Source organism: Natator depressus, chromosome 22 (genome assembly GCF_965152275.1).
Source record: "Natator depressus isolate rNatDep1 chromosome 22, rNatDep2.hap1, whole genome shotgun sequence".
Lineage (NCBI taxonomy): Eukaryota > Metazoa > Chordata > Testudines > Cheloniidae > Natator > Natator depressus.
Window position 1 is genome coordinate 3219982 of NC_134255.1, and position 14706 is coordinate 3234687.

At 44.3% G+C, this 14706-nt stretch overlaps 1 protein-coding gene across 2 annotated transcripts in view; it reads left to right on the top strand.

The window, feature by feature from the left end:
- Window positions 1-14706, top strand: part of DDX25 (DEAD-box helicase 25) — a 71262-nt gene that overhangs the window by 33391 nt on the left and 23165 nt on the right. The window contains exons 11-12 of one of the 2 annotated variants that reach the window (XM_074936508.1): window positions 1712-1900; window positions 13203-14116. In XM_074936508.1, coding sequence (XP_074792609.1) covers window positions 1712-1900; window positions 13203-13264 — 251 coding nt within the window. In that variant the 3' untranslated portion in view covers window positions 13265-14116. Of the gene's footprint in view, window positions 1-1711; window positions 1901-13202; window positions 14117-14706 lie in introns of those variants that run through there. The other variant, XM_074936510.1, reaches the window with a different exon arrangement.

Below are 14706 nucleotides of genomic sequence, written 5' to 3' on the forward strand. Positions count from 1 at the left end.
TTTCTAGACCAAGTGATTTGTGAAATACACATCTTTAAAGTTAGATTGCTTGAAGAATGAAAAGCTCACTTGTTTGTTTCATATCCCCAAAATGTCTGATTAACTCAAACTTTAAAAAAATCTGAGACACGCAGACAGTTTCAATAAAAATTACAGAGTGGGGAGGTGCAATATGGGGCTTATAATGGGAACTGTCCTACAACTTTAACTATAAAAAAACGAGGAGTCTGGTGGCACCTTAAAGACTAACAGATTTAATTGGGCCTAAGCTTTCGTGGGTAAAACCCACTTCTTCAGATGTGGGGTTTTTTACCCACAAAAGCTTATTCCCAACTAAATCTGTTAGTCTTTAAGGTGCCACCGGACTCCTCATTGTTTCTGTGGATGCAGACTCATACGGCTACTCCTCTGAAACTTTGACTATGGGGTCAGAAAAGAAAGCATCACTAACCTGGCACTAAGGGTAGAGTCTGGAAATATTACCTGGTCCCACAGCAAGCAGGAAGATCACTCCACCGGCTCAGCGTATCCCAGTCACATGTGCAGAGCCATTCTTTCCATAAGGGTATCCCTGTCTGTGCAGTCTCTATTGCCTCTGGTGGGTAAAGTGGGAAAGCCTCAATTGGTGCTTTGCATTGCATCACCTTCGACTCCAGACCCAGCTGGTTACTTTCATTGTGTGATATCCGCTTATTAATAAGAAAATCACATTTTCTCTAGTATCTGGCTGGTGAATCTTGCCCACATGCTCAGGGTTTAGCTGATCGCCATATTTGGGGTCAGGAAGGAATTTTCCTCCAGGGCAGATTGGAAGAGGCCCTGGAGGTTTTTCGCCTTCCTCTGTAGCATGGAGCACGGGTCACTTGCTGGAGGATTCTTTGCTCCTTGAAGTCTTTAAACCACAATTTGAGGACTTCAATAGCTCAGACATAGGTGAGAGGTTTTTTGCAGGAGTGGGTGGGTGAGATTCTGTGGCCTGCTTGTGCAGGAGGTCAGACTAGATGATCATAATGGTCCCTTCTGACCTTAGTGTCTATGAATCTATATCAGTTTGATAAATTTTTCTGGTCCCCAAACGTACGTGAGTATTGGCCAATATTTTTTTTCAAACCTTTGTCTACTCTACCCTTCTCCCCGCCTCCCCCCAAATTTCCCACTGTAGCTACTTGTGGTTCAGCTCCCTGGTGATAGTAATGGTGGAAGCTCTAGTATGGGCAAGATAATCTTGGCCAGCCACTATCTTGTTTAGACCTGTGCAGAGCAGGGTTAACAAATGCTGGTAGTCATTGGAAGCAGTCGCCTGTCAACAGCTAAGCTGAACCAGTGGTAGCAACAGTGGGAAATTTTAGGCAAGGGTTAATGTAGACATAACCTGAGGATCCATGTCTTCTCAAATACAAAAGGTTCTGCTCACACTCTGGGGGTTACCACTTCTCTTCACCCCATTTTTCAAGGTAACTTGCTTCGGATTTTCAGAACATGTTTGAAGTGAGCATATGAATTGGGTAGCCCCCTCCCAGCTGAGTGTCCCTAGCCAACTGTAATAGCTATTCTTGGTTCTCTGTGAAGTACTGAGATAATTACATTAGGCAGAAATGAAACTGGACACATTGGTCCTATTGTTTATGGGTTTTAATGGCCATGGCCTATTTCAGGTGCAATGGCAGGTGCCTTAGGAGTTCACCAGTGAATTTGTTTCTCTCTCTCTCAGGTATTGATGTGAAACAGGTCACAATTGTTGTGAATTTTAAACTCCCGACAAACCAGTTGCGGTGTCCAGACTTTGAGACCTACCTACACCGCATAGGGCGAACAGGTCGTTTTGGGAAAAAGGGCCTAGCCTTCAACATGGTGGAAAGACACAACTTACCACTGCTACAAAGCATCGAAGAGCACTTCAGTGAGTACAGTATTCCCATCAAACCTGCGCTGTATGTATAAAGCTTGCAGAAGTTGGCTGTAGTAGCAAAGGGCAAATCACTGATACCATAGTGAACTGTGTATTGTATTACACGCACACAACTGTGTTAAAAGTACATTAGTGAAGGTTGCAAAGTCAAGCACGCAAAAACGAAGAAATGCCAAAATTAGGGTTGCCTGTGGAACCTTGGACTCTTTGTGCATATGCATTGATAGTTTTTAATTACACAATTACATACATTTTTACCACAGGGCCCTTCCTCATTTAGTGCACGGGTTAGATGGTATTCGTTTAATGAGCAGCTGTTCAGTGTTTTCTCAGTGTTCAGTGTGTGGCCTCAGGCTTTACTGTACGCTTGCTCTGAAGATGGAATTATGAATTTCCTCACTATGGCACCTGTGTGCTGTACAAACATTTATTTATTTCACGACTGCCCTGTGCGATGAATGGGGTATTATCCCCATTTTACAGGTAGGGAACTGAGACCGAGAGAGATTAAGGTCAAAGTATCTATTCTTTACATTATGTAGCACTTCATATGTTCGAAGCCCAGCTCCCCTTGACTTCAGTTGCGTCTGTGAGTGATCAACCCTTCTGTAATCAGACCCCAGGGCAGTGAAACTCAGCCTACGACTCGCAAGCTGCAAGTAGCTCTTTGTAACACATAACATTAAAACACTGTGATTTAATTATTAACCAATCAGGATGCTTTTACTAGGTTATTAACCAATTAAGTTATCAACTTGCACTAATGACAGGTTTCAGAGTAACAGCCGTGTTAGTCTGTATTCGTAAAAAGAAAAAAGAAAAGGAGTACTTGTGGCACCTTAAAGACTAACCAGTTTATTTGAGCATGAGCTTTCGTGAGCTACAGCTCACTTCATCGGATGCATAGCATATTGTGGAAACTGCAGAAGACATTATATACACACAGAGACCATGAAACAAAACTTCCTCCCACCCCACTGTTCTGCTCGTAACAGCTTATCTAAAGTGATCATCAAGGAGGGCCATTTCCAGCACAAATCCAGGTTTTCTCACCATTTCCCCCCCCCCCACAGACACACATACAAACTCACTCTCCTGCTGGTAATAGCCCATCCCTCTTTGAAACCTCTCTTTATAATGCGCATGATAATCAAGGTGGGTCGTTTCCAGCACTAATCCAGGTTTTCTCACCACCACACCCCCCTCCAAAAACCACACACACAAACTCACTCTCCTGCTGGCAATAGCTCATCTTACAATGTGCACAGCAATAATCCAAGTTTAACCAGAACGTCTGGGGGGGGGGGGGGGTTTGTAGGAAAAAAACAAGGGGAGATAGGCTACCTTGCATAATGACTTAGCCACTCCCAGTCTCTATTCAAGCCCAAATTAATAGTATCCAATTTGCAAATGAATTCCAATTCAGCAGTTTCTCGCTGGAGTCTGGATTTGAAGTTTTTTTGCTTTAAGATAGCGACCCTCATGTCTGTGATTGCGTGACCAGAGAGATTGAAGTGTTCTCCGACTGGTTTATGAATGTTATAATTCTTAACATCTGATTTGTGTCCATTTATTCTTTTACGTAGAGACTGTCCAGTTTGACCAATGTACATGGCAGAGGGGCATTGCTGGCACATGATGGCATATATCACATTGGTGGATGTGCAGGTGAACGAGCCTCTGATAGTGTGGCTGATGTTGTTAGGCCCTGTGATGGTGTTCCCTGAATAGATATGTGGGCACAGTTGGCAACGGGCTTTGTTGCAAGGATAGGTTCCTGGGTTAGTGGTTCTGTTGTGTGGTATGTGGTTGTTGGTGAGTATTCGCTTCAGGTTGGGGGGCTGTCTGTAGGCAAGGACTGGCCTTTCTCCCAAGATTTGTGAGAGTGTTGGGTCATCCTTCAGGATAGGTTGTAGATCCTTAATAATGCGTTGGAGGGGTTTTAGTTGGGGGCTGAAGGTGACGGCTAGTGGCGTTCTGTTATTTTCTTTGTTAGGCCTGTCCTGTAGTAGGTGACTTCTGGGAACTCTTCTGGCTCTATCAATCTGTTTCTTCACTTCCGCAGGTGGGTATTGTAGTTGTAAGAATGCTTGATAGAGATCTTGTAGGTGTTTGTCTCTGTCTGAGGGGTTGGAGCAAATGCGGTTGTATCGCAGAGCTTGGCTGTAGACGATGGATCGTGTGGTGTGGTCAGGGTGAAAGCTGGAGGCATGTAGGTAGGAATAGTGGTCAGTAGGTTTCCGGTATAGGGTGGTGTTGATGTGACCATCGTTTATTAGCACTGTAGTGTCCAGGAAGTGGATCTCTTGTGTGGACTGGACCAGGCTGAGGTTGATGGTGGGATGGAAATTGTTGAAATCATGGTGGAATTCCTCAAGGGCTTCTTTTCCATGGGTCCAGATGATGAAGATGTCATCAATATAGCGCAAGTAAAGTAGGGGCGTTAGGGGACGAGAGCTGAGGAAGCGTTGTTCTAAATCAGCCATAAAAATGTTGGCATACTGTGGGGCCATGCGGGTACCCATAGCAGTGCCGCTGATCTGAAGGTATACATTGTCCCCAAATGTAAAATAGTTATGGGTAAGGACAAAGTCACAAAGTTCAGCCACCAGGTTAGCCGTGACATTATCGGGGATAGTGTTCTTGATGGCTTGTAGTCCATCTTTGTGTGGAATGTTGGTGTAGAGGGCTTCTACATCCATAGTGGCCAGGATGGTGTTATCAGGAAGATCACCAATGGATTGTAGTTTCCTCAGGAAGTCAGTGGTGTCTCGAAGGTAGCTGGGAGTGCTGGTAGCGTAGGGCCTGAGGAGTGAGTCTACATAGCCGGACAATCCTGCTGTCAGGGTGCCAATGCCTGAGATGATGGGGCGCCCAGGATTTCCAGGTTTATGGATCTTGGGTAGTAGATAGAATATCCCAGGTCGGGGTTCCAGGGGTGTGTCTGTGCAGATTTGATCTTGTGCTTTTTCAGGAAGTTTCTTGAGCAAATGCTGTAGATGCTTTTGGTAACTCTCAGTGGGATCAGAGGGTAATGGCTTGTAGAAAGTGGTGTTGGAGAGCTGCCGAGCAGCCTCTTGTTCATATTCCGACCTATTCATGATGACGACAGCACCTCCTTTGTCAGCCTTTTTGATTATGATGTCAGAGTTGTTTCTGAGGCTGTGGATGGCATTGTGTTCTGCACGGCTGAGGTTATGGGGCAAGTGATGCTGCTTTTCCACAATTTCAGCCCGTGCACGTCGGCGGAAGCACTCTATGTAGAAGTCCAGTCTGCTGTTTCGACCTTCAGGAGGAGTCCACCTAGAATCCTTCTTTTTGTAATGTTGGTAGGCAGGCCTCTGTGGATCATTATGTTGTTCAGAGGTATTTTGGAAATATTCCTTGAGTCGGAGACGTCGAAAATAGGATTCTAGGTCACCACAGAACTGTATCATGTTCGAGGGGGTGGAGGGGCAGAAGGAGAGACCCCGAGATAGGACAGCTGCTTCTGCTGGGCTGAGAGTATAGTTGGATAGGTTAACAATATTGCTGGGTGGGTTGAGGGAACCATTGCTGTGGCCCCTTGTAGCCTGTAGTAGTTTAGAAAGTTTAGTGTCCTTTTTCTTTTGTAGAGAAGTAAAGTGTGCGTTGTAAATGGCTTGTCTAGTTTTAGTAAAATCCAGCCACGAGGAAGTTTGTGTGGAAGGTTGGTTTTTTATGAGAGTATCCATTTTTGAGAGCTCATTCTTAATCTTTCCCTGTTTGCTGTAGAGGAGGTTGATCAGGTGATTCCGCAGTTTCTTTGAGAGCGTGTGGCACAAGCTGTCAGCATAGTCTGTGTGGTATGTAGATTGTAATGGATTTTTTACCTTCAGTCCTTTTGGTACGATGTCCATCTGTTTGCATTTGGAAAGGAAGATGATGTCTGTCTGTATCTGTACAAGTTTTTTCATGCAGTTGATAGATTTCCACTCCATGCGGCTAAATGCAGTGCCTTGCATAATGACAGGTTTTGTATGTGTGTCTGTGGGGGGGGGGGGGGAAGGGTGAGAGAACCTGGATTTGTGCTGGAAATGGCCCTCCTTGATGATCACTTTAGATAAGCTGTTACGAGCAGGACAGTGGGGTGGGAGGAAGTTTTGTTTCATGGTCTCTGTGTGTATATAATGTCTTCTGCAGTTTCCACAATATGCTATGCATCCGATGAAGTGAGCTGTAGCTCACGAAAGCTCATGCTCAAATAAACTGGTTAGTCTCTAAGGTGCCACAAGTACTCCTTTTCTTTTTTCTTTTTACGAACTTGCACTAAGTTATTAACTTATTTGCTGTCAAAATAATATATATAACTATTTCCCCTGTATTTCATACTGTTTAAATAGGAATAACACTACAGTAAATGATACAATGAACTCACACTACTGTGGCTCTTTTTGATAATGTTGATTGCTAATTTGGCTCCTGAACCACTGAGGTCTGAGTATCACTGCCCTAGAGGCCCAGATCAGGTACCCAGAAAGTGAGGAATATACAGAGTATGTGTAAACCACAGGCAACCTTAATTTTGGCATTTCCTAACTTTTCAGTGCTTGACTTTGCTGCCTTAATATCCTTTTTAATGTAGGTTTTTGTGTAATTTCCTGGGTTTTTAAAAAAGGAAACAAAAACAAATTCCATCATGTGGAATCTTGGGTCCATTCTAGGTTCCGTTGTGTGCTCCAGTGGGCACAGTCTCTTCTGCCTATTCCTCCAAGCTTGACCCCGTCTGCCCCATCCTTTCAAGCCTTTCCCTTCCAAGTTCTGTTTCTTCTCCTAGTCTCATTCTTTGGGCTTCTCATCTCAGTACCGGTCCCTTGCATAGAAGTCCTAGTCTCACCCATCCCAATTCCCAGTCCTCTTGCACAGCCTGTCCCACTTCCTCCCAGATCTTCATGTGATCTTTCTCCCCCACCCTGCCTTCCAGTAGTGCTCCCCCATTCCCTTCCTTTGCTTGATCCCAGTCCTGATCACACTCCCCGAACTCCTTGTCCAATCTGTCTCCCCCAGCCCCAAACTCCCTGCCCAAGTCTCTTTGCCCAGCCAGTCTCAGTTCTGCTTTTGCACGCTGGTCTTCTCTTCAGATTTGTGTCCTCCCCATTCGTTCCCATTCTTTTTGCCCCCCAGATCTGGCTCTTGTCCCCTCTGTGTTGGAATCCAGCAGCTTCCTCCTCTGTGCTGCCTGGGCCCAGCTGGGGGGGTCATTGAGATTTTAGAAGGGTGTCATCCTATTAGGTGCCCAGCTCAGAGCTGCAATTGAAGGGAAAGTCCTGCTGAGCCTCAGCTGGAGCATGCCCAGCGTGGACAGATTCTTTGGTGAATTTTGTTATTAAAATTGCACATGCTCAGTAGACTTGGGTTGGGGACTCTCCCTAAGGGTCCCCGATCTGGTTTAACCTGTTCCTCCCCACTGTTCAAAGATAGATCTAAATAGGCTTAATTAGGAGCCTTTTGTTTATGGGAGGAGGGATAGCTCAGTGGTTTGAGCATTGGCCTGCTAAACCCAGTGTTGTAAGTTCAATCCTTGAGGGGGCCATTTAGGGATCTGGGGCAAAAATTGGGGATTGGTCCTGCTTTGAGCAGGGGTTTGGACTAGATGACCTCCTGAGGTCCCTTCCAACCCTGATAGTCTATGATTCTATGACTTCTGCAAAGTGACTTTTCAGAGATGTAAAACTTAGCCAGATTTGGGTGGATTTTCATGGAGAGGGCAAAAGGCACATTCCCTAACACAAAGGCCATCCCCTTTCAGATTTCAAGTCCCTGGGCCAAAGCATAGGGGTGTTAAAGCTGTTCAACGATAAGGGCACCAGAATTTTTTAACATGAGTAACAAGTATTTTCCCTAACTTTTTCCTGGAAACAGCTGAACTTTTTTGGCTGACATTTAAAAAACAATAACAGTAAAAAGTCAGCCTGAGGCAGACATCAGCCATGGAAAACTTCATCCCAAGTGGCTAGGCTACCGAAGTTACAAGCAACCGAAACAGGGTCTTTTAATGGGAAGTGTGGTGCAACCTTAATAGGTGTTACTGCTAGCCCCTATTATAATTCTGTTAATACATACTGTTCAGAATGTATGAGGAGAGTGTGAGCAATACCATAGTAAATGAGAACACTTATTGTTTAGAACAAAAACAGGGACTAAACATACCTTACTTCCCCTCAGGACAGAGGTGCCCCTCTAGGGGACACTTTCCCAGATTAGATTTATGCATCTCAATCACTTGTGCAGACTCTGGCTCCCTCACCTGAAGTAGAAAGCAAGCCAAGTGCTGAGGAGGTAGGGCAGGAAGTGTAATGAATTAGAAGGGACCTCAGAGGGTCATCCTGTGTTGCTGAGGATGGAAATGGGGGGGAAACATACAACTGTGTATAGCCTTCTCCAGGTGAAAGAGAGGCTCTTCACTGAAGATGTTTTGGGGGAAATTATAGTAAGGAAGGGGGGAGCTAGAGTGGCTCTAGAAATGCCAAGCCAAAGTAAGGATGACTCAGGAAGCGATGGGAGTAAAGTTGGATTGGGGAGAAAGAGCAGAACCCACATGGAATGTTATCAGCATGAGCTATTGCTTCAGTAAACACTAATAGTCAGGTACAGCTGGGAGAGGCAGCAGGTGCAGGATGAACTGGAGGCGCAAAGCGGATGGGAGTGTTACTAGTAAGAGACTTCACTGAAGAGATGGAGGGGTCAGGGCTCCACCATCCTATGCCATCTGCTATTCAGTGTGCTGCTTTGTAACACTCCAGCTAAAGTTCTGTGTTCAGTTTTTGGACTCCTCAACCAGAAGGGTTTGATAAACTGTAGAAAATTCAGGGATGGGCAACAAACTGCAGCATTAAAGGGTTCCTGTGAATGCCTAAGGGAGCCAGGTGTGTTCAGTTTGGAAGAGGAGTAAAGATAATGGAGTTCTTATTCTAAAGGGATGGGGGGAAGTTATTTCAGGGGCTCAAATGAGGCAAGAATCTGAACAAAAGTCTCAGGAAATCCAATTTTCATATGAAGAATATATCCAAAGAATCAGCTGGGTAGGGGAATCCTCTATTTGGGCAATTTGAGGTGCTGCCACTGTGTTCACAAGGAAAATTGGACTGAATGCTTAAGATGCTTATGCAGAACCAGCCCAAGAATGGGTCATCCAGCATCTCCACCACAATCTACAAGGGCCATTTCCAGCTTTGAGAGACCAACCTTATCCATGTTAAAGGGAAGAGACTGTTTGCTGTAAGGGGGGAAGCTGTCTTCTGCCTGTGTACTGCCCACTAGGAATGTTCTCTCACTGTGCTTTGTTGCTCACCTGCTTGCTTAGCACAGCTTCTCAATGTGAATGATTAGAAACTGTTACTGTGGTTAGAACTCATGACATGGCAAAGGACAATTTCAACAAATGCTCATTTAACCTATTTGACATTTTCATACTGGTTTTGGATTGTTTCAGTCCCTGGACTTTCGGACCCTGGACTTTAGAAAAGCAGACTTTGACTCCCTCAGGGAACTGATGGGCAGGATCCCCTGGGAGAATAACATGAGGGGGAAAGGAGTCCAGGAGAGCTGGCTGTATTTTAAAGAATCCTTATTGAGGTTACAGGGACAAACCATCCTGATGTGTAGAAAGAATAGTAAATAGGGCCAGCGACCAGCTTGGCTTAACAGTGAAATCCTTGCTGATCTTAACCACAAAAGAGAAGCTTACAAGAAGTGGAAGTTTGGACAAATGACCAGGGAGGAGTATAAAAATATTGCTCAGGGATGCAGGAGTGTAATCAGGAAGGCCAAATCCCACCTGGAGTTGCAGCTAGCAAGAGATGTTCAGAGAAACAAGAAGGGTTTCTTCAGATATGTTAGCAACAAGAAGAAAGTCAAGGAAAGTGTGGGCCCCTTACTGAATGAGGGAGGCAACCTAGTGACAGAGAATGTGGAAAAAGCTAATGTACTCAATGCTTTTTTTGCCTCTGTCTTCACGAACAAGGTCAGCTCCCAGACTACTGCACTGGGCAGCACAGCATGGGGAGGAGGTGACCAGCCCTCTGTGGAGCAAGAAGTGGTTTGGGACTATTTAGAAAAGCTGGACGAGCACAAGTCCATGGGGCCAGATGCGCTGTATCCGAGAGTGCTAAAGGAGTTGCGGATGTGATTGCAGAGCCATTGGCCATTATCTTTGAAAACTCATGGCGATCCGGGGAAGTCCCGGACGACTGGAAAAGGCTAATGTAGTGCCCATCTTTTAAAAAGGGAAGGAGGAGGATCCTGGGAACTACAGGCCATCAGCCTCACCTCAGTCCCTGGAAAAATCATGGAGCAGGTCCTCAAGGAATCAATTCTGAAGCACTTAGAGGAGAGGAAAGTGATCAGGAACAGTCAGCATGGATTCACCAAGGGCAAGTCATGCCTGACTAATCTAATTGCCTTCTATGACGAGATAACTGGCTCTGTGGATGAGGGGAAAGCGGTGGACGTGTTGTTCCTTGACTTGAGCAAAGCTTTTGACACAGTCTCCCACAGTATTTTTGCCAGCAAGTTAAAGAAGTATGGGCTGGATAAATGGACTATAAGGTGGATAGAAAGTTGGCTAGGTTGTCGGGCTCAACGGGTAGCGATCAATGGCTCCATGTCTAGTTGGCAGCCGGTATCAAGTGGAGTGCCCCAAGGGTCAGTCCTGGGGCCGGTTTTGTTCAATATCTTCATAAATGATCTGGAGGATGGTGTGGATTGCACCCTCAGCAAGTTTGCAGATGACACTAAACTGGGAGGAGAGGTAGATATGCTGGAGGGTAGGGATAGGATACAGAGAGCCCTAGACAAATTAGAGGATTGGGCCAAAAGAAATCTGATGAGGTTCAACAAGGACAAGTGCAGAGTCCTGCACTTAGGACGGAAGAATCCCATGCACCGCTACAGACTAGGGACCGAATGGCTAGGCAGCAGTTCTGCAGAAAAGGACCTGGGGTTACAGTGGATGAGAAGCTGGATATGAGTCAACAGTGTGCCCTTGTTGCCAAGAAGGCCAATGGCATTTTGGGATATATATGTAGGGGCATTGCCAGCAGATCGAGGGACGTGATCGTTCCCCTCTATTCGACATTGGTGAGGCCTCATCTGGAGTACTGTGTCCAGTTTTGGGCCCCACACTACAAGAAGGATGTGGAAAAATTGGAAAGAGTCCAGCGGAGGGCAACAAAAATGATTAGAGGACTGGAACACATGACTTACGAGGAGAGGCTGAGGGAACTGGGATTGTTTAGTCTACGGAAGAGAAGAATGAGGGGGGATCTGATAGCTGCTTTCAACTACCTGAAAGGGGGTTCCAAAGAGGATGGATCTAGACTGTTCTCAATGGTAGCTGATGGACAGAACAAGGAGTAATGGTCTCAAGTTACAGTGGGGAAGATTTAGGTTGGATATTAGGAAAAACTTTTTCACTAGGAGAGTGGTGAAACACTGGAATGCGTTACCTAGGGAGGTGGTGGAATCTCCTTCCTTAGATATTTTTAAGGTCCGGCTTGACAAAGCCCTGGCTGGGATGATTTAATTGGGGATTGGTCCTGCTTTGAGCAGGGGGTTGGACTAGATGACCTCCTGAGGTCCCTTCCAACCCTGATATTCTATGATTCTATGATTCTAATGTATATTTTTGTGAGACAGGAAGCAAGAAAATGGTCCAAATTATCCCTGCCTTGTAAAAAGGCATTGAGTTTTCAGGAAGTGCTTGTATATCCAAGTCTAGTCATGTGTGAAGTTAGCAAAATGAGCCTTGCTGTTGATTTCTGTGGCATTAAAAGCTGAGTGGAATTAATGTAGGGTAATCTGACTTTTCTTCTTTTTAGCCGCTTTAATGCTGTAAACCTGGGCGTAACTATGAGACTGAGAAAACAGTCAATTATTTAACAAGAATAATGCTTAGTATGTGGAACTCATTATTTTCTAGGTGTTTCCAAACATTCCCTAATCTCCACAACAGCCTATCAGAGTGGGCAGGGTTGTTGAGTTAAGGTAACCTGGGATGTGATTGGATCTTTCAATCTAACCCCATCTGCTGTTTTTAATTTATGAGAAGCTCCCAATGTGCATCATGCTTGTATAGTAGCCTAATGTTGGCAGCTGCCTTAATCCCGTTTACATTGTGCTTCTCAAAGTTTATTTGACTATCGCTTGAAGCACTTTGACTGGAAATACTATACTGAACACTTAATCGGATATTTCCTTCCAAAAACAGGGGCACGTGTGTGCAACAAAATGTACTGTAATGTTCTGCAGAATGGCTTCTAACCAGAATTGGTCCGTACCCCTTTTGAGAATACAAACATCATTTCTCATTCCAATTATTATAGCAGTATCTCAGTTTGGTAGATGGTGGTGGCTGACATCCCTAAAGACTGAGCTCTTCTGTCCGCAAGACAATTGTAGCATGGACAGCAACAGCACAGCTCCCTCATGCACTTCTGCCGCTGTGCCATGTCCCAGCCTAGAGGAGTGATCTCCACAGGAAGTTCTACCTAGACTGCCAGCAGTTCCAGTGGTTATGTTGGTGTTTGCATTAATGTTATTGACTTGGTTACTTACATACACATGCATAAATCTAATACAGAAGAATGTATAGTTGGTGCAGACCCTGATGTGATTAGAAATATGCTTGAGTTATCAGTGCCTCGGTGAAATATATTGAGGGTCTCCATTTAAATACGTGAGTTGAGTTAAAATAAGCAGAGCAAAAACCAAACACATTAAGGTGTGTGACTTTTTTTTTAGCAGTCATAGGAACCAGGAAGCACCTAAAGTGACCAAGTTGCTGCACAGCAGACACCAGATTCACAGCTATGAACCACTGAGTCTGCTACAGCTGGCATAGCCATGCCACTTACCTGGAATCTGGGCCATTCATTATTCAGTCATTTCATAGAGTCTGTTCAATGGCAGTTGCTGTAACTAAGCAGAAGTATTGTTTCAGGGGCACTATTAAGTGGATTCTACAGAAATTATTACAAATAGTGAACGTCAACATCTAAATTGTAATATTAACTAATTTAGAACATTTGACAGACACTACCAACTATGTTGTGCCATATTTGTCTCACTTTTTTGTGAAATATCCTTCAGGTTCTAAAGATCTTTCTAAATCTACCACTCTCTGTAAAACAGCTTAAAAATCTAACCAACTCCTGTGTCCCCACTGTGAGTGGCCCTACTAAATGTGTGCTCTGCTGCTGAAGCAGAGGGTGTGCTAGTTGAGTGCTGTTTGCAGACCAGAATGTAACTCTTTACTTGGTCTCATTTTTTTCCTTAGAGACCAAGATTAAGCAGTTGGACCCAGATGACATGGATGAGATTGAGAAGATTGAATATTAAATAAACCAGAGGTATTCGGAATCAAAGGGAGATTTTTCTTTAGCCTTAGGCTTCAATATTTTTTCTGTTTAAAACATTGAAATAGTTTAAGTGAAACGTATTGCCATGTTTGGAAATGGTGATAGTCTGCCAGAGGATATTGTATGTTTATCATAAAGAATTTAGGAAAAGAAAAAGAAACTTATTCTCATGGCTTCAGAATGTTTCCTATCTTTCCCTTCTCATGGACTCCTGTGTGTCTCATTACCAAGATATTGGCAGGCTTAATAAAAAGCACAGGAGGATATTCTCTCATCTGACCAAGTTTTCCTTTCCCACATCATTCCCAGGGTACATCTCCATCGAAAGTAGTGACTTAGTGAAGCAAGTTGTTCAGATGAATTAAACTGCCAACATAAAACTGACATCCATATGATGATTAACACAAATCATGAATATTCCTAGCCACTGGATGGCAAGGGTTGCTTTCGCACTCATGGATGAGGCAACACTGGCTTTCCTGCCGAGGAATAATAAAGAAACAACACTTCCCATTTTAGTCACCAGGCTCTCCTACGTTATATCAAGAATTAAAATAATACGTGTGCTTGTTAACTTTCTTTCCACTAGATGGCAGCATTACTCCATAAACACACCCTGCCCCGTAGCCCTGAGCATCCCAGGCTTCGCGTTTAACTTGGGAAACGACGTTTCCTTTAGTTCAGAAATACTCTTTTGAGCCTGAAGTTAAAATCTTTTTAGCTGATCCAAAATTACCTCAGGACAGAGAGAAGTCAAACTTACCTGAGCCACAGAAATCTCTCAACTGACCTACCTCTTAAAGACTCTGGACAGATCAAATCATCTTTAGAACTTTTTGAATGTTTCACTTAAACAGTATCTTTCAAAGATATTTGAACAATACAGTAGGTTTTTAGAACTATTCTCTCTATTAACTGTGTTACTGAAATATTTATCCACTGCTTTACCTGTTCTGCTCCTTGTCGGTGTACCTAACAATGGAAAGTAGTTGTATTAAATGGCTCATTTGTTCCTCAAAGTCAACTTCTTTCTTTGTATTTATTTATTCTCAAATCAGTAATACGGGAGAGAACTCCGTCCAAGGGATGATCCCAGTGGTTGGGAAGTAGCTTGGGACTCAAGATGTGAGTTCAATTCCCTGCTCCACCACAGACATCTGTGAAACCTTGGGCAAACCACATAGCCTCTCTGTGCCTCCGATTCTCAATTTTAAAGTGACAGTAATTGTGGTGGTGTGATGTGCTCAGATACTACAGTAATGGGCTCTATAGAAGTACCTGAGAGAGAGAATGGAGTTGAGGAACTGGTTACTCTAGAGCCAGACATCATGCAAGCAGTTGCTGTGTATGGAGAGCTTGCACAGCTCTATTCAGTGCACCTGAATCTTGACCTGCAGCACCTCTTTGTGTGTTTCTAATATG